Source organism: Sminthopsis crassicaudata, chromosome 1 (assembly GCF_048593235.1).
Source record: "Sminthopsis crassicaudata isolate SCR6 chromosome 1, ASM4859323v1, whole genome shotgun sequence".
NCBI lineage: Eukaryota > Metazoa > Chordata > Mammalia > Dasyuromorphia > Dasyuridae > Sminthopsis > Sminthopsis crassicaudata.
In genome coordinates, this window is record NC_133617.1 from 263,047,181 (window position 1) to 263,064,259 (window position 17,079).

The following is a 17,079-nucleotide window of genomic DNA, read 5'->3' on the forward strand; positions in this document are numbered from 1 at the left end:
TGGTTCATCTCATTGTTGAAGAAGGCCATGTCCATCAGAATTGATCATCATATAGTATTGTTGTTGAAGTATATAATGACCTTCTGGTCCTGCTCATTTCATTCAGCATCAATTCATGTAAGTCTCTCTAGGCCTTTCTGAAATCATCCTCCTGGTTGTTTCTTACAGAACAATAATATTCCATAATATTCACATACCACAATTTATTCAGCCATTCTCCAATTGATGGATATCCACTCAGTTTCCAGTTTCTGGCCACTACAAAGAGGGCTGCCACAAACATTCTTGCTTATACAGATCTCTTTCCTTTCTTTAAGATATCTTTGGGATATATGCAAAAGCTACTTTAAGATTTAAAGTGTTTTGCAAACCTGAAAGCACTATATAAATAGCAATTATATGACGTTAGGAATGCATGCTAAAATGGGTAATTTATAGACAGCAAAATGAGAAAAGGCCCAAATGTTAAAATATGCCCAATTTTATCAAGTGAGCAATAAGAGTAGTCAACCCTGCTGTTCTGACCTCATATAGAGAATGAGTCCTTTACATTTTTTTTCTTTTATTTTTGGCCTAAACTTGTGAGCTCTTAATATGAAGGGGAGCTCTTAGTATGAAAGCTTCTTTCACCAATGCAAATCCACAATTTCATCTGTAATTTATAATTATTGAGATGCTTAGGACACTGAAAAATTTATCTAACGTCAAACAGCTATTAACTATCAAAGACAGGATTTGTATCCATTGTATCACACTATCATTTTCTATAAAAATAAAATGTCTATATTTCTACTTTTTTTCCTTCACATCAAAATTTAGTACACACACACAAATCTAGAGTGTGAAGGATATACAAATTTCAGCTTAGTGAGGCTCAGATGATGGTTAGCATTTTTTAGCAATAAAGTATTTTAAATTAAATTATGCACATTGCTTTTTTAGACATAATACTATGGCACACACTAGATTACCATATTATGTAAACATAACTTTTGTACATACTGGAAAACCAAATGTGTAACTTGCTTTATTGTGACATTCATTTTATTATGATGGCCTGAAACCAAACCTATTACCTCCAAGACATGTCAGTATATGAGATATATATGTGATACAGAACATAATTGCTAACATTTATATAATGCTTACTATATGCCAAGCACTGTGCTATGTACTTTTTAATTTATCTCATTTGATGCCCATAACAACTGTAGGGTATAGATGTATTATTTTCCCTCTTTTAAAGATGAGAAAACTGAGAGAAATGAAGGATAAATGACTTGTGCAAGGTCACACAACTAGTAAATGTCTGAAGCCCTATTTGAACTCATCTCTTCCATATTCAAAATAAAGCACTTTATTCAGTATCACCTAGCTGGCCCATATGATAATAAATAATGCAGTGTACTTTTTGGAAGTCTGCATTTCAAGTGTAACATTAGTAAATTTCTTCAAGTGCCACATTCTACATAAAGCCTATAGTTGTTAGTGTCTTCTCCCATCAAAATTACTTTACATGTATTTTGCAATTGCTCCTCTTTTTTTTTTAATGTCCCTTTCTCCCCTCAATTTCTATTAGCTCCTTGAAGCCAAAGACCAGTCCATTTTTATCACTGTATCCCAACTATCTAACAAAGCAGCAAGGACAAAGGGAACTAAACATGATGAGAAGGTGAAGAGATTCCTTTTAGTCCATAAACTTTGGTGTGGCTAGAAGTACAGACAGCCAGTCTGACTTCTAAAGTATTTCCATAAGCCTAATCTTGGATAGGGGAAAGAACTCCCCAAATATAGAAAGGGAAACAATCCTCAGCAAAGAAATTCTAAATCAGAATCAAGGTACCAGCATCAAAATGATGCTCATCCCAGTTGAGCCACCCCTACCATGAAACGATAAGTTTGTGGTATCAAGACCACAAGCTTTAGATTATTTCAGCTTTTGAATGCTAAGTCAAAATTGAATAAAAGGGACTAGAAAGGGGAAAAAAACACTTTATGAATGCTCAGAAACAAAACTTCCAACAGTGTAACACAGCTGTGGACAAAAGAAAGCTTCAGGCAGCCCATAAAATGAATCTTAGGAATGAGATAAGCTCTAATCAAACAAAGGCCTCCAGAGGCCCAAGGCCCAAAGGGAAAACCAGGACCAACACCAGCCTTTACAAACAACTATAGTTACAAACCAAAGAACAAGTTCCAGCCAGGAAGCAAAGATTCTTCAGCCCCACCTAAGCACAGACAAAGTAATTAGACTCATTGCCATTATTTTCAATTACACAGCATTGCTCACTAAAAATGCCCTTAGTTTGCATACCATTAATTATTATAAATTATTCAGCATGACATTTCTCTCTGGCTTCTATAGTGAAATTCTCTACTAAGTGAATTAGATGTGTTGGCTCTGCTAACCCTAAAGAGCTAGCTGGTGATACTTCTACTATCTGGACTTCATTTGTTTTTATCTCCTAACTTCTCTGCTGGGATATAAATTGTGTCAACAGATTTCATCAGGGGAGAGGACAAAATCCCATTTGGGTAATGTTAACCGCTCATGCATCAGACATCCTTGCCTTCACATTAGTTTCTTGTTCTCACAACATAAGATTCAGCACATGCTCAAAAAAGGCATAGTTCTGTGTTCATCACATTGAAAATGGTACTGCCTCTCATAGATTGCTAAAACAACTGATTTCTCTAGGAATTACTGCCACCAAACACCAGTCTTGAAGATATAAATATAGCTACTTAAATGTCATTAAAAACAGTAACAAACTATCAGAAAGCTGTTGCCTGGCCTTGGGAAACTAAATTCTTATAGGCCATAGTAATGATTAGACAATCAAGTGAAAATCAAATTATTAAAAGAACAAACTTGGTTGTGATGAAATAAAGAATGTGGAGAAATTAGAAGAGTTGTAGCTGAACAGTTGGAATAAATTTGTATACAAGGTCAGCAGCAAAAAAAAAAAAAGCTTTTAAAAGTCTTTTTGAATAAAATCTCAGGAAATCCACCAAAAGGAACTAAGTGAAGACCCCAAGTTCAAACAATTCCTGTCTTGGGATTATTGCCTTGTATGATTTGGGCTGCTTCTTCTGAAAAAGGATAATAACCTCAATCTGCTTCCCAGGATTTGTTCTCTAAGCTTTTCTTTATTCTCCAGGATGTATATAATACAGCCAAAGATGCTATGTACTTCTTAAGCTACTTATCATCTAACCAAGTCTTTCAGAAGAATGCTGCCCTTACCCATTAGCTGTGTGTCCTCTTCCTCCCCAATTCATGAATTAGTGCTTCCAGAATGAGAAAGAACAAAATTCTCTTTCTACTCTGTCAGTGACATCATCAATTCTTAAGGGCTCCATTATCATTGCTACACTTATTATTCCCAGATCTAAATATCTAACCATAACCTTTCTTCCTACTGGGGATAAAAGTATTCCTAAAATGTGTTATATAGCCATATATAGTCCTAAACAATGCTCAAGATAACACAGCTTGTATATGAGACAAACCTCAAACTTAGACCCTTCCTGATTCCAAGTGAAGCATCCTATTTATTACACCATGATGGTGCAATGATGTACTCTATTCACTATAACATTTAACAAAAAAAAAAAAAAAAAAGAGAGAGAAACTAGGAGATGAGAAATTCAAAAAGGAAAAGAGCACTCATTATAGAAAAAAAAAACTTTAAAAGATTGTTGTTAAACCAATTATTTATCTGGGGTTTTCTTGGGAAAAAAAAACTGAAATAATTTGTCATTTCCTGCTCCAGTTCTTTTTACAGATGAGGCAAAGAGGCTAAATAACTTGACTTGAGTCACACAGCTGCAATGTGTCTGAGGCTGTATTTGAACTCGGGAAGATGAATGTTCCTGATTCTAGGCAGCTTGGAATTATCTACCTAGCAGCCAAACATAAAAGGCAGGAGGAAATCTGTGAAGGCCAGAGCACCTGAGTTGGGTCTTGAAAGAAGGTACAAATTTCAATAGGCAGAGATGTGGGGAGATCATGAATAAATATGATAGATAGCAAAGACAGAAATGGGAAACAGCAGCTCAGAATGAAGAACCAGGCTAGATTTAAAGCTAATAAAAAGAATACATTGAGCATTTAAGTATTCTACAAAGCCGGAAGATTGCTTGAAAGTAGGGTATCTTGTGGGTAGCTAGATGGCAAATGGATAGAGCACTAGCCCTGAAGTCAAGAGAACCAGAGTTCAAATCCGACTTCAGACACTTAATACTTCCTAGTTGTGTGACTACCCTGGGCAGTTCACTTAACCCCAACAGCCTCAGCAAAAAAAAAAAAAGAATAATAAAAAAAAAAAAAAAAAAAAAAAGATGTAGGGTATCTTGAATGTCAGAATAACTGACATTATTTTAAGCAATGGGAATCACTAAAAAGTTGCTTATTTGTTTCCTTAAGCAGAGGAATATGATTAGACCTTTGCTTTAAGGATATAATTCTGGTACCAATGGGAAGGAAGAATTAGAAAGTGGAACAAATGAAAGCTGGGAGACCAATTAGGAGATTATTAGAATAATAAGAGAAAATAAAGGTCTGAATCAGAGTAGTGACAGTATAAGTGGAAAGAAGGGAGATAATGTGAGAAATACTTGAGAGTAGGATCAAAAAGACCTGACCATTTACTAGGCATAGAGAATGAAGGGTTAAGAATGGATTGAAGATGCCAAACAAGGAGAATAATGTGGTGCCAGAGGAAAAAAATGAGGAAGTTAGGGAAGCATCTTGTAATAGGAAGATGATGAATTCAGTTTGGACTTGTTATTTTGATGTTTTAAAGTAGCATCAAGCAGGCAGTTGAAAACATAGGATGAAAACTCAGGATAGAAATTAGGCTGGGAAATTTTTATTTGAGAAATAATCTGCACCAAGGTAATTAGGAAGAGATGAAACTACAAAAGGAAAGAATGCAGTAAAAGAACCACCTTGGAAGATATCCAGATTTATGGAATGAGGAAGCACATTTAAAAATTTCTCAGTTTCACTAGAAATAATAAGATTATCTTTCTGCTCTAAAAATCCATTCCAAAATTTCTGGAAAAGTCCCTTGCAAAGGCTGACAGATCAAGAGTAAAAAGGCTTTCTTAGGGTAACAAATTAAAGTGGGTGCCCAATTTCTTCAACAAAAATAAACTTTGTCTTCCTAACTTCCCTATTACAATCAATGATTTTAAAATGCAAATGAGACGTTATACTTAATCCTAGAAGTAATACAAAGCTCCAAAAATTTACTGAGTTGGAGAGGAAGAGGGAAGTCAAGATCAAATCAATTTCAGAGTCCAGTGGAAGATGGATTAGGATGGGGAGAGATTTAAGGCAGGGAGATCAAATAGAAGAAATAGTCCAGGTGTAATGTGATAAGGGGCCTGCAACATGAGTAGTAGCAGTAATAGAGGAGAGAAGAGGATGAATTCAAGGCATGTTTACACAAGTGAAAACTGACAGGATTTGGGAACAGAGGTAAACAGATTAGATTTGGAGGATGGATAAAAGAGAAATCAAGCTGTAAAGGATGATACCTAGGTTACAAGCCTGGATATGTGGTACCCTCAATAGCAGTAAATAATTTAGAGAGAAGAGAAGGTGGAAGAAGGGGAGTAGAAATAATAATTTTCATTTTGGACATGTTGAGTTTTAAGATTTCTTGTAAATAATTTCTGATATGTATTTCAAAATACATAATAAGCAAATGGAAATGTGGAGCTGGAGGTCATCAGGGAGGTTAAAGTTGTCACCAGAATAGAAGGGGTCTCTAAAGCAAGGCCTTCCCTGCTCTGTTGGACTCCAGCCACCCTCAGGTTAGAGACCATTTCTGGTCCAGTTGATATTTAAATTGGTGTCAGAAGTGGGATTGGACACAGAACCAGGACACTGAATTCTGGTATAGTTGGGAAGAGATTAGGTACCACTGGAGATTTATTTCTCCAGGATGCAATCCCCTCTTATAGGGTGAATCCTTGACCTTTGTCCTGCTCCATCTCTCTGAGTTCCATTTTAGTTGAACTTGGAATTCTTTGTAAGAAAAACTCCATGGTCCTCCCTTGACTCCGTTCACTTTGGATCAGTCTGATATCCTTTCTTAAACTGCACACTTGTTAAATGTTAATTGGCCAGTCTGTGCACCTGTTTTTTTTAAAACTGTGGTCTCTCTGCATGTTTTTGTACAACTGTAACTGTGTGCCTAATCATACACCTCAGTAAGCTATGAATCAGTTCTGTGTGCGTGTGTCTTTGCATTTTGTCTGTATTTCTATCTTTGTAAAATGTTTGTGGTTCTGTGTTAAGTTTGTGCTGTGAGTTAGATTCTGTTACATTGAAATATTAAAAATGCAGCCTCTCAGGAAAACTTCTAAGGACTGTAGCCACAGAATTCAGAATACTGGGAAAGCTTAACGAACTTTCATAGTTGAAGCAACTGTCCCAGGAAGCAGGATTAACTTCCACTTTAGAATTTCTGTGGGAGATTAGGTTATAAGAAAAAGAGAAAGAAAGAAAAACTCTTGCAAGACACTTTTCTTCCTCTATTTTCAGCTTTTACTATGTTGGAATTACAGGGGGGAAAAGTCTATAGAACCTCTAAAAACATCTTAGTAGATACTGGAGATTCAGGGAGTAATCATTAAGGAATCTGAAAATTTATCATTTTTAAGATTGCAGGAGAGAACTACTGGGACTTTGTGATAATTCCAGAAACTCAATCCCTTCTGGAATATTTTAATATGTTTTGGGGTATCACTCTATAGAATTTGTTTTAAGTAAAAAATAAGAATTAAGTTTTATCAAGTTTTGAAAATAAATGGCAAATTTAATAAATAGGCTCATTATTGGGGATAATGAAAGAAGGCAGCTAGTTTAGAAATAATCCTAGAATGAAGAAAGAAAAAGTAAGTAAATGAATTGTGTCTTATAGCAATTTCTTAATTAACTCTTTTTGACATTTATGACCATAAAAAGAGAAAAGGTTATTTAAACCAAAGAAACTACGGAGACTTCCCCAGGTCAGACCCTCTCCCTGTTAACTGCTGTTATCTCAGGTAAGATTCCCAAAAAAAGGTAAAAAAGAAAAAAAAAATCGAAAATATAAGGAAATCTGAATTACATTTGGCTTCACCTGATGGGGAAAGGGGAGAGCAGCTGCATCAGGCCCCACTAGCCCTGTATCTCTGAACATCCTGTGGTCTGCCCCTGTAGGCAAGGCTGGAGGCATTACCCAGGTGCAGTATATCCTGCCAACCTTTTCTCAGTAGTCACAAATGGCCCTAATCCCAGCCCTACTGCAGTTGTCAGGGAAGGCCAAGCCCCATGCAAAGAATCTGCTTCGTCTTGCTACCAGAAACTATGGAAGATCCTGACATTCTCATGCTATAGCTAATGCTCTCTGGTGTACTGCCCCCTCAAAGCCCACTCTGTGTCTCCAAAGCAAGCCCAGGCCTCTACAATTCCAGTCCACCTACTGCTTATGAAGGTCCTAATGCACCTGGCAGTGCCTAATGTGGCAATACAAGGTGGAAGAGAGCCAATAGGCTCTGTCCTTGATAAGCCCACCCTTCTTTGTTCCACTGCAAGAACTTATTAGTTGTGCAATCTTAGGCAAGTTATCTTATTTATCTGTTTGCCCCAGTTTCCTAATCTGTAAAGGGAAAAAATAATAATGGTACCCACTCCCCAGGATTGTTATAAGAGTTAAAATAATATAATGATTGTAAAGTGCTTAACAGTCACTGGTATATACTATATACTCTTATTATTTCTTTAAATGAATGCAATTTTTATTTACTTAACTAAAGTGGCTTTAAAATTCAAAAGGTAATTAAGTTAATAATAAATATCAGGAACGATATTCAAATTATAATATAAGGATATCTTCCTATGGGGTAAATGATTAAAGAGAGTAATAAGACAAAGAGGAGTAATGTGAAGTTTTCTGATTAAATGAAATGCTAAATCTGAGAAAGCAACAAGATGACACTGTTTGAAATAAAAGATAAATTCATGGAAATTCAGGCTTTGAATATGTTTTACTAGTAAGTTCTCAAAATTGGATTACAGATTTATTGATTAGGGAAGTTACACATAAATTGCACTAATATTTAAGAAAGTAAAATTATTTTTAAAGTATCTGATAATTTTAAAAAGCAGAACAAGTCATAAATGAGTTCCCCACCCAAAAAAAGCACTAGAACAGCCAGCTTTACAAGTGAATTCTATCAAACATTTAAAGAACAACTAATTCCTAAATTAAATAAATTATTTGCCATAATAGGCAAAGAAGATCCTGACAGACTCCTTTTATGAAATAAATATAAACTAGGAAGAGTAAAAACAGAAAAGAATATTATAGACCAGTTTCACTAATGACTATGAATAGAAAAATTCTAAAGTACTAGCTAAAAGACATATAAGATTATTTGCAATCTAAGCAAGTGGGATTTACATAAGGAATGCAGGAATGGTTTAACATAAAGAAAACTTAACAATTGATTGAATCAATTATACATGAAGAAAATGATATAACAATAGGCACAAAAAAAAAAAGCTTTTGATAAAGTACAACATTCATTTCTATTAAAAAAAGTTTTGAAAAAATATAAAAGGATTATGTAGATGTGAAAATGTTTTTTCCCCTTTGTATTGATAAAAAGCATGTTTATCTAAAACCATCCCTAAGCATGATTTGTAACAGGGATAACTAGAAGACTTCCTAGTAAGATCAGGTATGAAACAAGGATATCACCAGTATCATTCAATGTTGTATTGGAAATCATAGCAATAAGAAAATAAGTAGAAGGAATCAAAATAGGTAATACGGTAATAAAACTATCTTTACGCAGACAATGATACACATGCATTCCTATATATTATAAAACAAAACTCACTAAGAAGATATTGTAAGATATATCTCATTTAAAATACATCTATATAGTATAAAATATCTGGAAGTACATTTACCAAAACAAATCCAGAAATTATATCAGATTTAAATAATAAGAGAAATATAAAATATTGATGAATAGATAGGACCAATGTAATAAAAATGAACAAATAATCAAGAGTAGCAAAGGAATTAATGTTTTTAAAAAATATAAAGAAAGGAAATGTATTAATATTAGATCTTAAACTACATAATAAGGCAGTAATTATCAAAATCATGTGGTGATGGCTAGAAAACAGAAAAGTAGCTCATAAATTTTTAAAAGATTCTTATATCAGAAACAGCAAATGTTATATAAACTGAAATTCTCTGAAGTTTCAAAATTGGAGAACCAAATGTATGTGGCATTACTAGAAGAATTATCTAAGAAACTCTAGATTTGGAACTGGAGGAGCAGGGCCCCATTTAAAGCTGTGCTGAAAATAAGGATATTGTCCCAGAAAAGATATCCAGGGAACAAATAACTATATGAGACTTCTGGAACTCAAAATGTGCCAGCTAAATGGATACTAAGAATGAGTTACTGGGATACAAAGATTTGACATTAATCAATATTGGTGAAAACCAATGTATTACTTCGGTCTTTTGTTTCCATATTATTTATGTTTGTTTTCTTGGCTACGTTGGTGACAATCAAATTTCCCTTCTCAGAACTAGTCCATTATGAGACCTCTCAGTAATATGATCTCGATGTGACTCAATGAAATTATAAGAATTACGAGAAAAATGTTATTGCATCGTTTGAGGCTATCCCTGGGTGCCTGGGAAAGTGAATCATCTCTATATGTTGTTTAAAGACTTATAACTAAGGTTGTGGACCAGAAACTCATATTCAAAGACTTCTTCAAAGAGTTTTCTCTACGGGGTCCGACTATTCCCACAGTTGCCAATCTTGTCGGTGTGCACTCCTAGATCATCTGAAGAAAGCCCCTGGTCCTGAATGGATTGCAAAGCCCACCAGAGACCTCAAGGTTCTTCTAGTATGGACCCAAAAGCAGTTGACATCCAAATGAGATCATTGTCCCCAACATTCTGGACAAAGGCCAGGTATACTGTCCTAATATATTTTTCTCCCTCTACATTATTCTCCCTCCCACCCCCTCACCCTTTTCTGCTTGCAAGCAAACAGCAATTAAAAATGATACTTGGTACTTTCCCCCAATAGGGGGAACTTCCCCCTCAAGGAACTTCCTCTCCTAGCATCTTGGCTTATAACTGCCTTTCTTTTATTGGCCATAAGAATAGGGGTTCTTTCAGACCCTCTTTCTTTGACCAAAAGAAGGAAATGTTAAAATATTGAGACACCCTGTTTTCCAAATCTGAAGCCTAGCAAGCAAGCTGTGCCCTGAGCTTGACATAACAACAAATCATTGAATTCACCCTCTGGCAAAATCATATAATTTTTGTATTGCTTTGATCCCTATTTTCCAGGGGATCTGAGGGGAGCTGGAACGACAGCTGACATGCTACAGCAAAAAGCCGTCACATCTCGACATGCTAAGTGAACCAAACCAGATGCATCACTTCTGTGCCCATCATGCTAACTCTGGTTATGTATCCCACTGAACAATCACAAAGTTCAAAACCCTAAAGATTTGAGACATTCACAGAGATCAACAATTCCAACTTACAGACTGTTCCCAAATTATTATTCCTAAAATGTCTGCACACTGTTTGTGGGAACTTTTTACTTAAGAGTTAAGAATGATTGTATTATGGAGTGAGGTGATTCAAGGTAATCCAATAGACTTGTGATGGAAAGTGCCACCTGCCTTCAGAGAGAGAATTATGGAGACTGGATGTGGATCAAAGTATAATATTTTTATCTTTGTTGTTACTGTTCTTTCACCATTTGATCTGCTTTTTCTTGTGCAGCATGAAGAATATGGAAATGTTTAGAAGAATTGCAAATGATTAACCAATATTGGATTGCTTGCTTTCTATAGGATGGGATGGGATGGGATGGGATGGGGAAAGAGAAAAATTTGAAACACAAGTTTTGCAAAGGTGAATGATGAAAACTATCTTTGCATGTATTTGGAAAAAATAAAAAAAAATAGGGAAAAAAGAATGACTGTGTTGAGGTTTTGGTGCTTAGAAACCCTCCTTTTTAGGAGGACTTAATTTGCAAACCTTTTTCCTTATGCTGAAATTAAACTTCTTTGATTTCTCTCTTGGAGGACAACCATCCATACAAGGAGCTAAACAAACTGTCAGGTAGGAAAACAAAACAAACAAACAAACAAAAAACACAAGAAAAGAACCTCCTGAAAACCTAGAAAGAATAAACAAGGAAAAGAGAATGATCTGTAGTGTCAATGGCTACAGACAAGTCAATGACAATGACTGAAAAAAGACCACTGGATTTCTCAATTAAGAAATCATTTGGAATCTCTTTGGAAAGTATAGTTTCATTTGAAATGATGAGGCTGGAATCCAAAATGAGTAGAAGTGAAAGAGGGAATAGTGGAGGAAGACATCTGAGTGAGATAAAGATCCATAACAATATAAAAGGATTGCCTAACTGAAATTACCTAACATTAATTTGTGGAAGATCCAGTCATTGAGGTTTCACAATTTTCTCTGAGCTCACTCATCCTTGGTATACTACTTCAAAGGAAGTTGTGTGGACTGGGATGAAGGGACGAGAGAAGGTGTTCAGGGACATGCTATGTGTGTTCTACCTTACTTGAGCTATACCCAAAATCCCAACAGAAGCCTGGCACCCAAAGGATAACCTCTCTTGGTTCCAGTTTTCCCATCTATAAAATGATAGGCTAGATTAGAGGACCCTTAGTATTGTTTTATCCTTGAAACCCTATGATCTTATGAAATACTGTTTGACCATTACAGAGCACCTTGTGTGAAAGCATTACTTCATCTTATATGAAATATTAAATTTCTATTAATTTGGCTTAATGGTGATTTGAATTATTATTATTGTTTTTATTATTATCAGCTTCATCATACTGTTAGTGAAACAGCATATATGAAGCAAATTTCAATTCCTTTATCAACTGTAAATTCTGGTATTCAATTTTTTTTCTAACTTAAGAGCAAAATATGATATTTACCCCATTTCTGTCTGAGACCATTTTGAATCTTGTCAATTATCAAGAGTGCTATGGAAAGTAGATAGAGAATGGTAAAACTAGATGAGCCTCAAAATAAGTTATTATGGCTCATCCAGGGAACCTCAGCATCATACTCAAAAAGAACTATGAGGAAATGCCTTACATTAGCCTTATCCTAGTTTTTAAGTATAGTCCCATAAGCTTCAGACCTTGTTGGAAGAGCCCAAACTACATGACTACTATTTAGCAGAGAAGCATGGAGCTCTGTACCTCCCATGACAGTAGTCTAGAAATAGGGCTTTTAACTGTTTTTATGTCATGGATCTCTAGCAGTCAGGTAAAGTCAATGGATTCCATCTCAGAAGTTTTTAAATAAACAAAATATATAGGATTTCAAAGAAAAAATAATTATATTGGAATGTAGCTGTCTGCAACTTAGAAAAAAAGTTCATGAACTGAAGGTTAAGAATCTTTGATTTAGGGCAGAGACATTCAAGACATGGCCAGTAGGCTGCTTACAGTTGGGCCCATAACAGCCCAGACCAGATTAAAACTAAAATTAAGCATCTAAGAAAATAAATAAAAATGCAATTAAACATAGATGTTAATGTATGATTTTCTAAACAAATACTCAACCCACAAAAATCCTCATGTAGTTTCATAGCCCTGGTTTGTATTTGATTAGGATACCACTGTTCAAGAGGCAGGAGAAGAAGGAAGACCTCTCAGGTCTCTTTTAAGAACGTATAACATGGGAGATAATGGCACAGGATCACCCAATATAGTGTGACCCTATCTGAGAAGGCATTATGCTCTGTGGACAAAGCAGAATTGAATTAGCTGAGAAGAAACATGAGATGCACAAAGTTAGAGAATCCATTGCAAATGTTCATAGGAAGTATTTATGTCCATCTAGTGGAAAAGCATTCTAAGCTTATATTGGTCTGATCAGCCATATTCAGATTCACTAACTTGATCCTAACATAATGATGCCATTTTGGTCTTCTTTTAGAGTAAAGGACAACCAACCAAGCAACTAACCAACAAGTTTGGCCCTAGTATTTGGAACACACTAGCTCCTCACCTATAAGAATTTCTAATTTCCAGCAAAGTACAATACAATTCCCCTCCCCCAACCACCAAGTGTTACAGCTCCAAATGACTTTGCATATAGTTTGCATTTATTTATCATTGCCATTTATCAGTATCAAAATAAAATGTAAGCTCCTTCAAATCAGAGACTATTTTTTCCTTGTCTTTGTATTCCCGGTGTCTAGAACATAAGTGCTTAAGAAATGCATGATAGTAAGTTATTCTTTGATAGGAAATGAAGAAAACAACAATAAGTATCAGCAGGGTCCTTTAAGGTTTGCAAAGGATTTTCTAAATAGGGTATCCCATTTGAATCTCAAAACAACATTGGGGGGGTGTTATTTCATTTTACCAAGGAGGCTGAGATAATCACATTAGTAAATGTCTGAAATTTCATTTGAAACGAGATCTCCTGACCATAACCTAGCTCTGGCTATCAAGGGTACCTGTCTGCTTGTACTAATACATGGCTGATAACTTGGAAGGAAATTTTCTGGAGAGTGAGAAATGAACTTCACCATCTGGCTAGGACCAAGCCTTAGGCTCTAATCAGGCTTGAGAAGGAAGGTGTCTTTAGGGAGGCAGTAGGTTTTGGTGTAGTGATTACCCTCAACAACAGGAAAGGAAAGGGACAGCAGAATAGAATTTGAAGCTTTGCAGTCCTCATTTCTTCCAGGACGGATGAGTGAGGGAAGGGCCCCATTTCTTTTTCTTCTTTGAGGGCTGAAACATTTGGCCTCTATTCTTAAAAAAGCAGAAAAGAAGGGAGATATCTCAACAAGACACAAACCCTATTATGACTGTGAAAACGAACATTACCTTCTCTAGTGTTCCAACCCCCATCCAATGTAAACATTTTAGTTGCACACATTCACATATTCATAAGAGAACAAAAAAGTTATTTTGTGCTCAAACTGGGAGAGTCCAATTTCTGCAATTTTAAAAGCTCAGTGTTTGTGCTTGAATAAATGCAGATCATTATCCTTGGCAACTAATAATGCCTTAGCATTCCCTAGTAAGTGAGAAAACAAATGTAGCAGCCTTAGGAAATCACCCAAAGAACAAAATGGTTATGGAAATAATATAAGGGGGAAAAAAAAACTTATTCTTTTTTGAAAGATTTTAGTAACAATCTTTCCCATTATCTTAAATATCACTTTATTACCCTTCTTGAAATTGTCACTTTTAAGTTTCCAAAATTTTATATTTTTTCTCAATTTTATAGGTAAGAAAACTGAACTCTGGGAGTTTAAACTCTTTGCTCATACTTAAGAATATGGCACAGAAGCTGGGTCTTTTGATTGGAAGTCACAGGACCTAGGGATAGAAAGCACTTTAAAACCATCCTGGTTGAAGCCTTTACTTTACAAATGAGGAAACTGAGTTCCAGAGAAGAGAAGGGATTCTGTCCCAGAATCACTCAGGCGCTGAATTTTAATCCAGGTCTTCCTTCAAAAACAGTGTCATGACTATCACTTCAAGTTCATTTGCAATCCATTTTCCATTCAATTATTAAATTCCTCAGGAAATAATTTCCCATTGATGCTGAACAGCCACCAGTCACCACCTGGGTGTAAATCTCGTCTCCTGCACGTGAAGCAGGCTGACATAAAAAAGCCCTCTCACTTCTCAGAGGCCCAAACTCACCTGTAACATGAACTAAATTTCTGCACAGCTTTAACTCTGGGCTACGGTATAGAAAATAATTTTAGTAAATCAGAAAATACTATAAAGATGACCTGTATTGTTAATAAATCTCAGGTCATAAACCTCCAAAGGGAAATGCCACAGTAACTTCCCTGAGTTCTTGCTGTGGAAATTAATAAAGTTGAAATAAAATGAATTCAATTTTAAAATTAATTTAATTAATAAGATGTTTGTGCAATGTGGCAACATTTACTAAAAACCACCAAACGCAATTTCTAGGAGATCTAAGGAAACTTAGCCTAGGCTTGGAGGAAGACTTGGACCAGTCACTTAACTCCCTATGAGGTTCGTCCTCATACATAAAATGGGGATAATAAAACTTGCATTGTATCACGGCGTCCTCAAATGACATCCAAGTAAGGGACTGTATGATTCTAAAGCCTTCCTTAAAGCGGTTGGTGACAGAATGAAGCCCTTGCTCATGGACCCGCCTGCTGCCCAGCGCTCCTAACAATGCGTGGGGAAGAAGGGCTCTCTGTTTTGGATGAAACAGCTTCCCCCTGACTCTCATTCTAGGAATAAGTATGAGGGGAGAGAGAGGTAAATGTGGATCATTATAAAGTAAGCGTGAGGAGAGGAAGGAATAGGAAGATTTCCTTCATTGGATCATGGTGAGACACACTCCCAAGGTCATTTTACTTCATGCCAGAAACTTTATAGTATGTTCAACCATGGTTAAAAAGTAATAGAAGAGGCAGCTAGGTGGCGCAGCGGATAGAGCACCAGCCCCGAATTCCAGAGGACCTGAGTTCAAATCAGCTTTCAGACACTTAACACTTCCTAGCTGTGGGACCCTGGGCAAGTTACTTAACCCCAGCCTCAGGGAAAAAAAAAAAAAAAAAAAAAAAAAGTAATAGAAGATTAGTTCCAAGTATTTATCAGTGAGGTTTCAGAGCAGTCTAGAACTATCCAGCAGTAGCTCCCGCGCATAGGGTTTGGAAATTAATTCCGATTTCAGAGCTTTTACTTTCAGCCGAACGTCTGATGGTTATTCTGCTTTACTGGAGTCAGAACACAAGCAGCCATGTGGCGTTCTGGGCTCGGCTGTTTAAGAGAAGACTGAAGGACTCCAGCCCCGGCTGCACACCCCCACCCCCACCCCCTCTGCCGTGCCACAGCTAGGTCACTCACCTGCACGTTGGGGAAGGCGGTTTTCAGGAGATAGAACATTTTGCGGTTGGACAGCACATCCCCGCTAGTCATCTTCTCCTCGGCTCCCTCCCGGGTTTTCCCTTTGGCCTTCTCGTTGAGGGCATTGCTCTCGCGGACCCTCTTCACCTCCTCCCCGCCCCTGACGGCGGCCAGCACCGACACGGCCAGCAGTTCGCGGAGGTCCACCGTGCCCCCGTCGGCCTGGGAGCCCGGCGCGTCGGGACCGCCTCCTCGCTCGCCCCCCAAGACGAAGAGGGCAAAGCGGCCGGCTAAGAACCCGGAATAGAGATGGTAGAGCACGCCCAGCCCCAGCAGGCAGAAGACGGCCACCCCGAGCGGAGAGAGGCGAATGCCCATGGGGGCCATGGCTGGACCCGGGGAAGGAGGCCGGTCCCCAGCTGCCTCCCCAAAGCAGCCGGCACGAAGAGATCGCCGCCCGGGAGGTTTGGAACGCGGAGACAATCAGTAGCGTTCCATCGCGCCCGCAAGGCTCCCCGGCCCGTGCAGTTAGAGACCCCCGGGAGCCGGGGCCCACATGGAATTGCTGGGGTCCCTTTTCTCCTCCCCTCCCCCCACCACCCTACCCCGAGCTCTCTCTTCTCCCAGGCACAATAAAGGCAGTTCCTTCCCCTTGCTCCCAGCCGAACAGCTCGCTAACCGCGTCTGCAGCCACTGCGGCCTCTTCGGCCTCCGGTTCCCATCCCAGTCCCGGCCACACGCCGGGGGAGGAGGGAGGGGTGCAGCCGGGTCCAGTCCCCACAGCCCGGCAGGGTCTTTCCCTTTCTCGCTAGCCAACAGCAGCGAGAGGTGAAAGGGGAGGAGTGGGTGTGTATCCGGGTTACGCGCGGGAGGTGGGCGCAGCGGGCGGAGCTGGCGCTCCGGTTTGGAAACGTGCCGGCCTCCTGTTTGGAATGGGGGTGTGGCATGCCTGCCCCAGTGTGTTAATTGCGCTGTAGCCCGGAGATAATGATCTGCACTTTCAAGTGGCTGGGAATTGGGGGTATTGGAGTTGAGAATGAGTCATAGGGTTTCTTGCAGGGATATGCTGGAGCTTTGCTTAAAAATATTCTCCCCCCACCCCTCCGCAAAATGAT

General features: G+C 37.9%; 1 protein-coding gene and 1 long non-coding RNA gene across 2 annotated transcripts in view; one reads left to right on the forward strand and one right to left on the reverse strand.

The window, feature by feature from the left end:
- LOC141549268 (uncharacterized) overlaps positions 1-11,137 on the forward strand; it is an 80,933-nt gene extending 69,796 nt beyond the window's left edge. The window contains exons 2-3 of the long non-coding RNA XR_012484307.1: positions 9,873-10,007; positions 10,392-11,137. This is a non-coding gene — a long non-coding RNA (uncharacterized LOC141549268). The remainder of the gene's footprint in view (positions 1-9,872; positions 10,008-10,391) is intronic.
- The window catches only part of BPNT2 (3'(2'), 5'-bisphosphate nucleotidase 2), a 52,743-nt gene extending 35,937 nt beyond the window's left edge, over positions 1-16,806 (reverse strand). The window contains exon 1 of the mRNA XM_074278701.1: positions 15,965-16,806. Within this exon, the coding sequence (XP_074134802.1) occupies positions 15,965-16,351 (387 nt within the window). The 5' untranslated portion in view covers positions 16,352-16,806. The remainder of the gene's footprint in view (positions 1-15,964) is intronic.
- Positions 16,807-17,079: the final 273 nt, after the last annotated feature.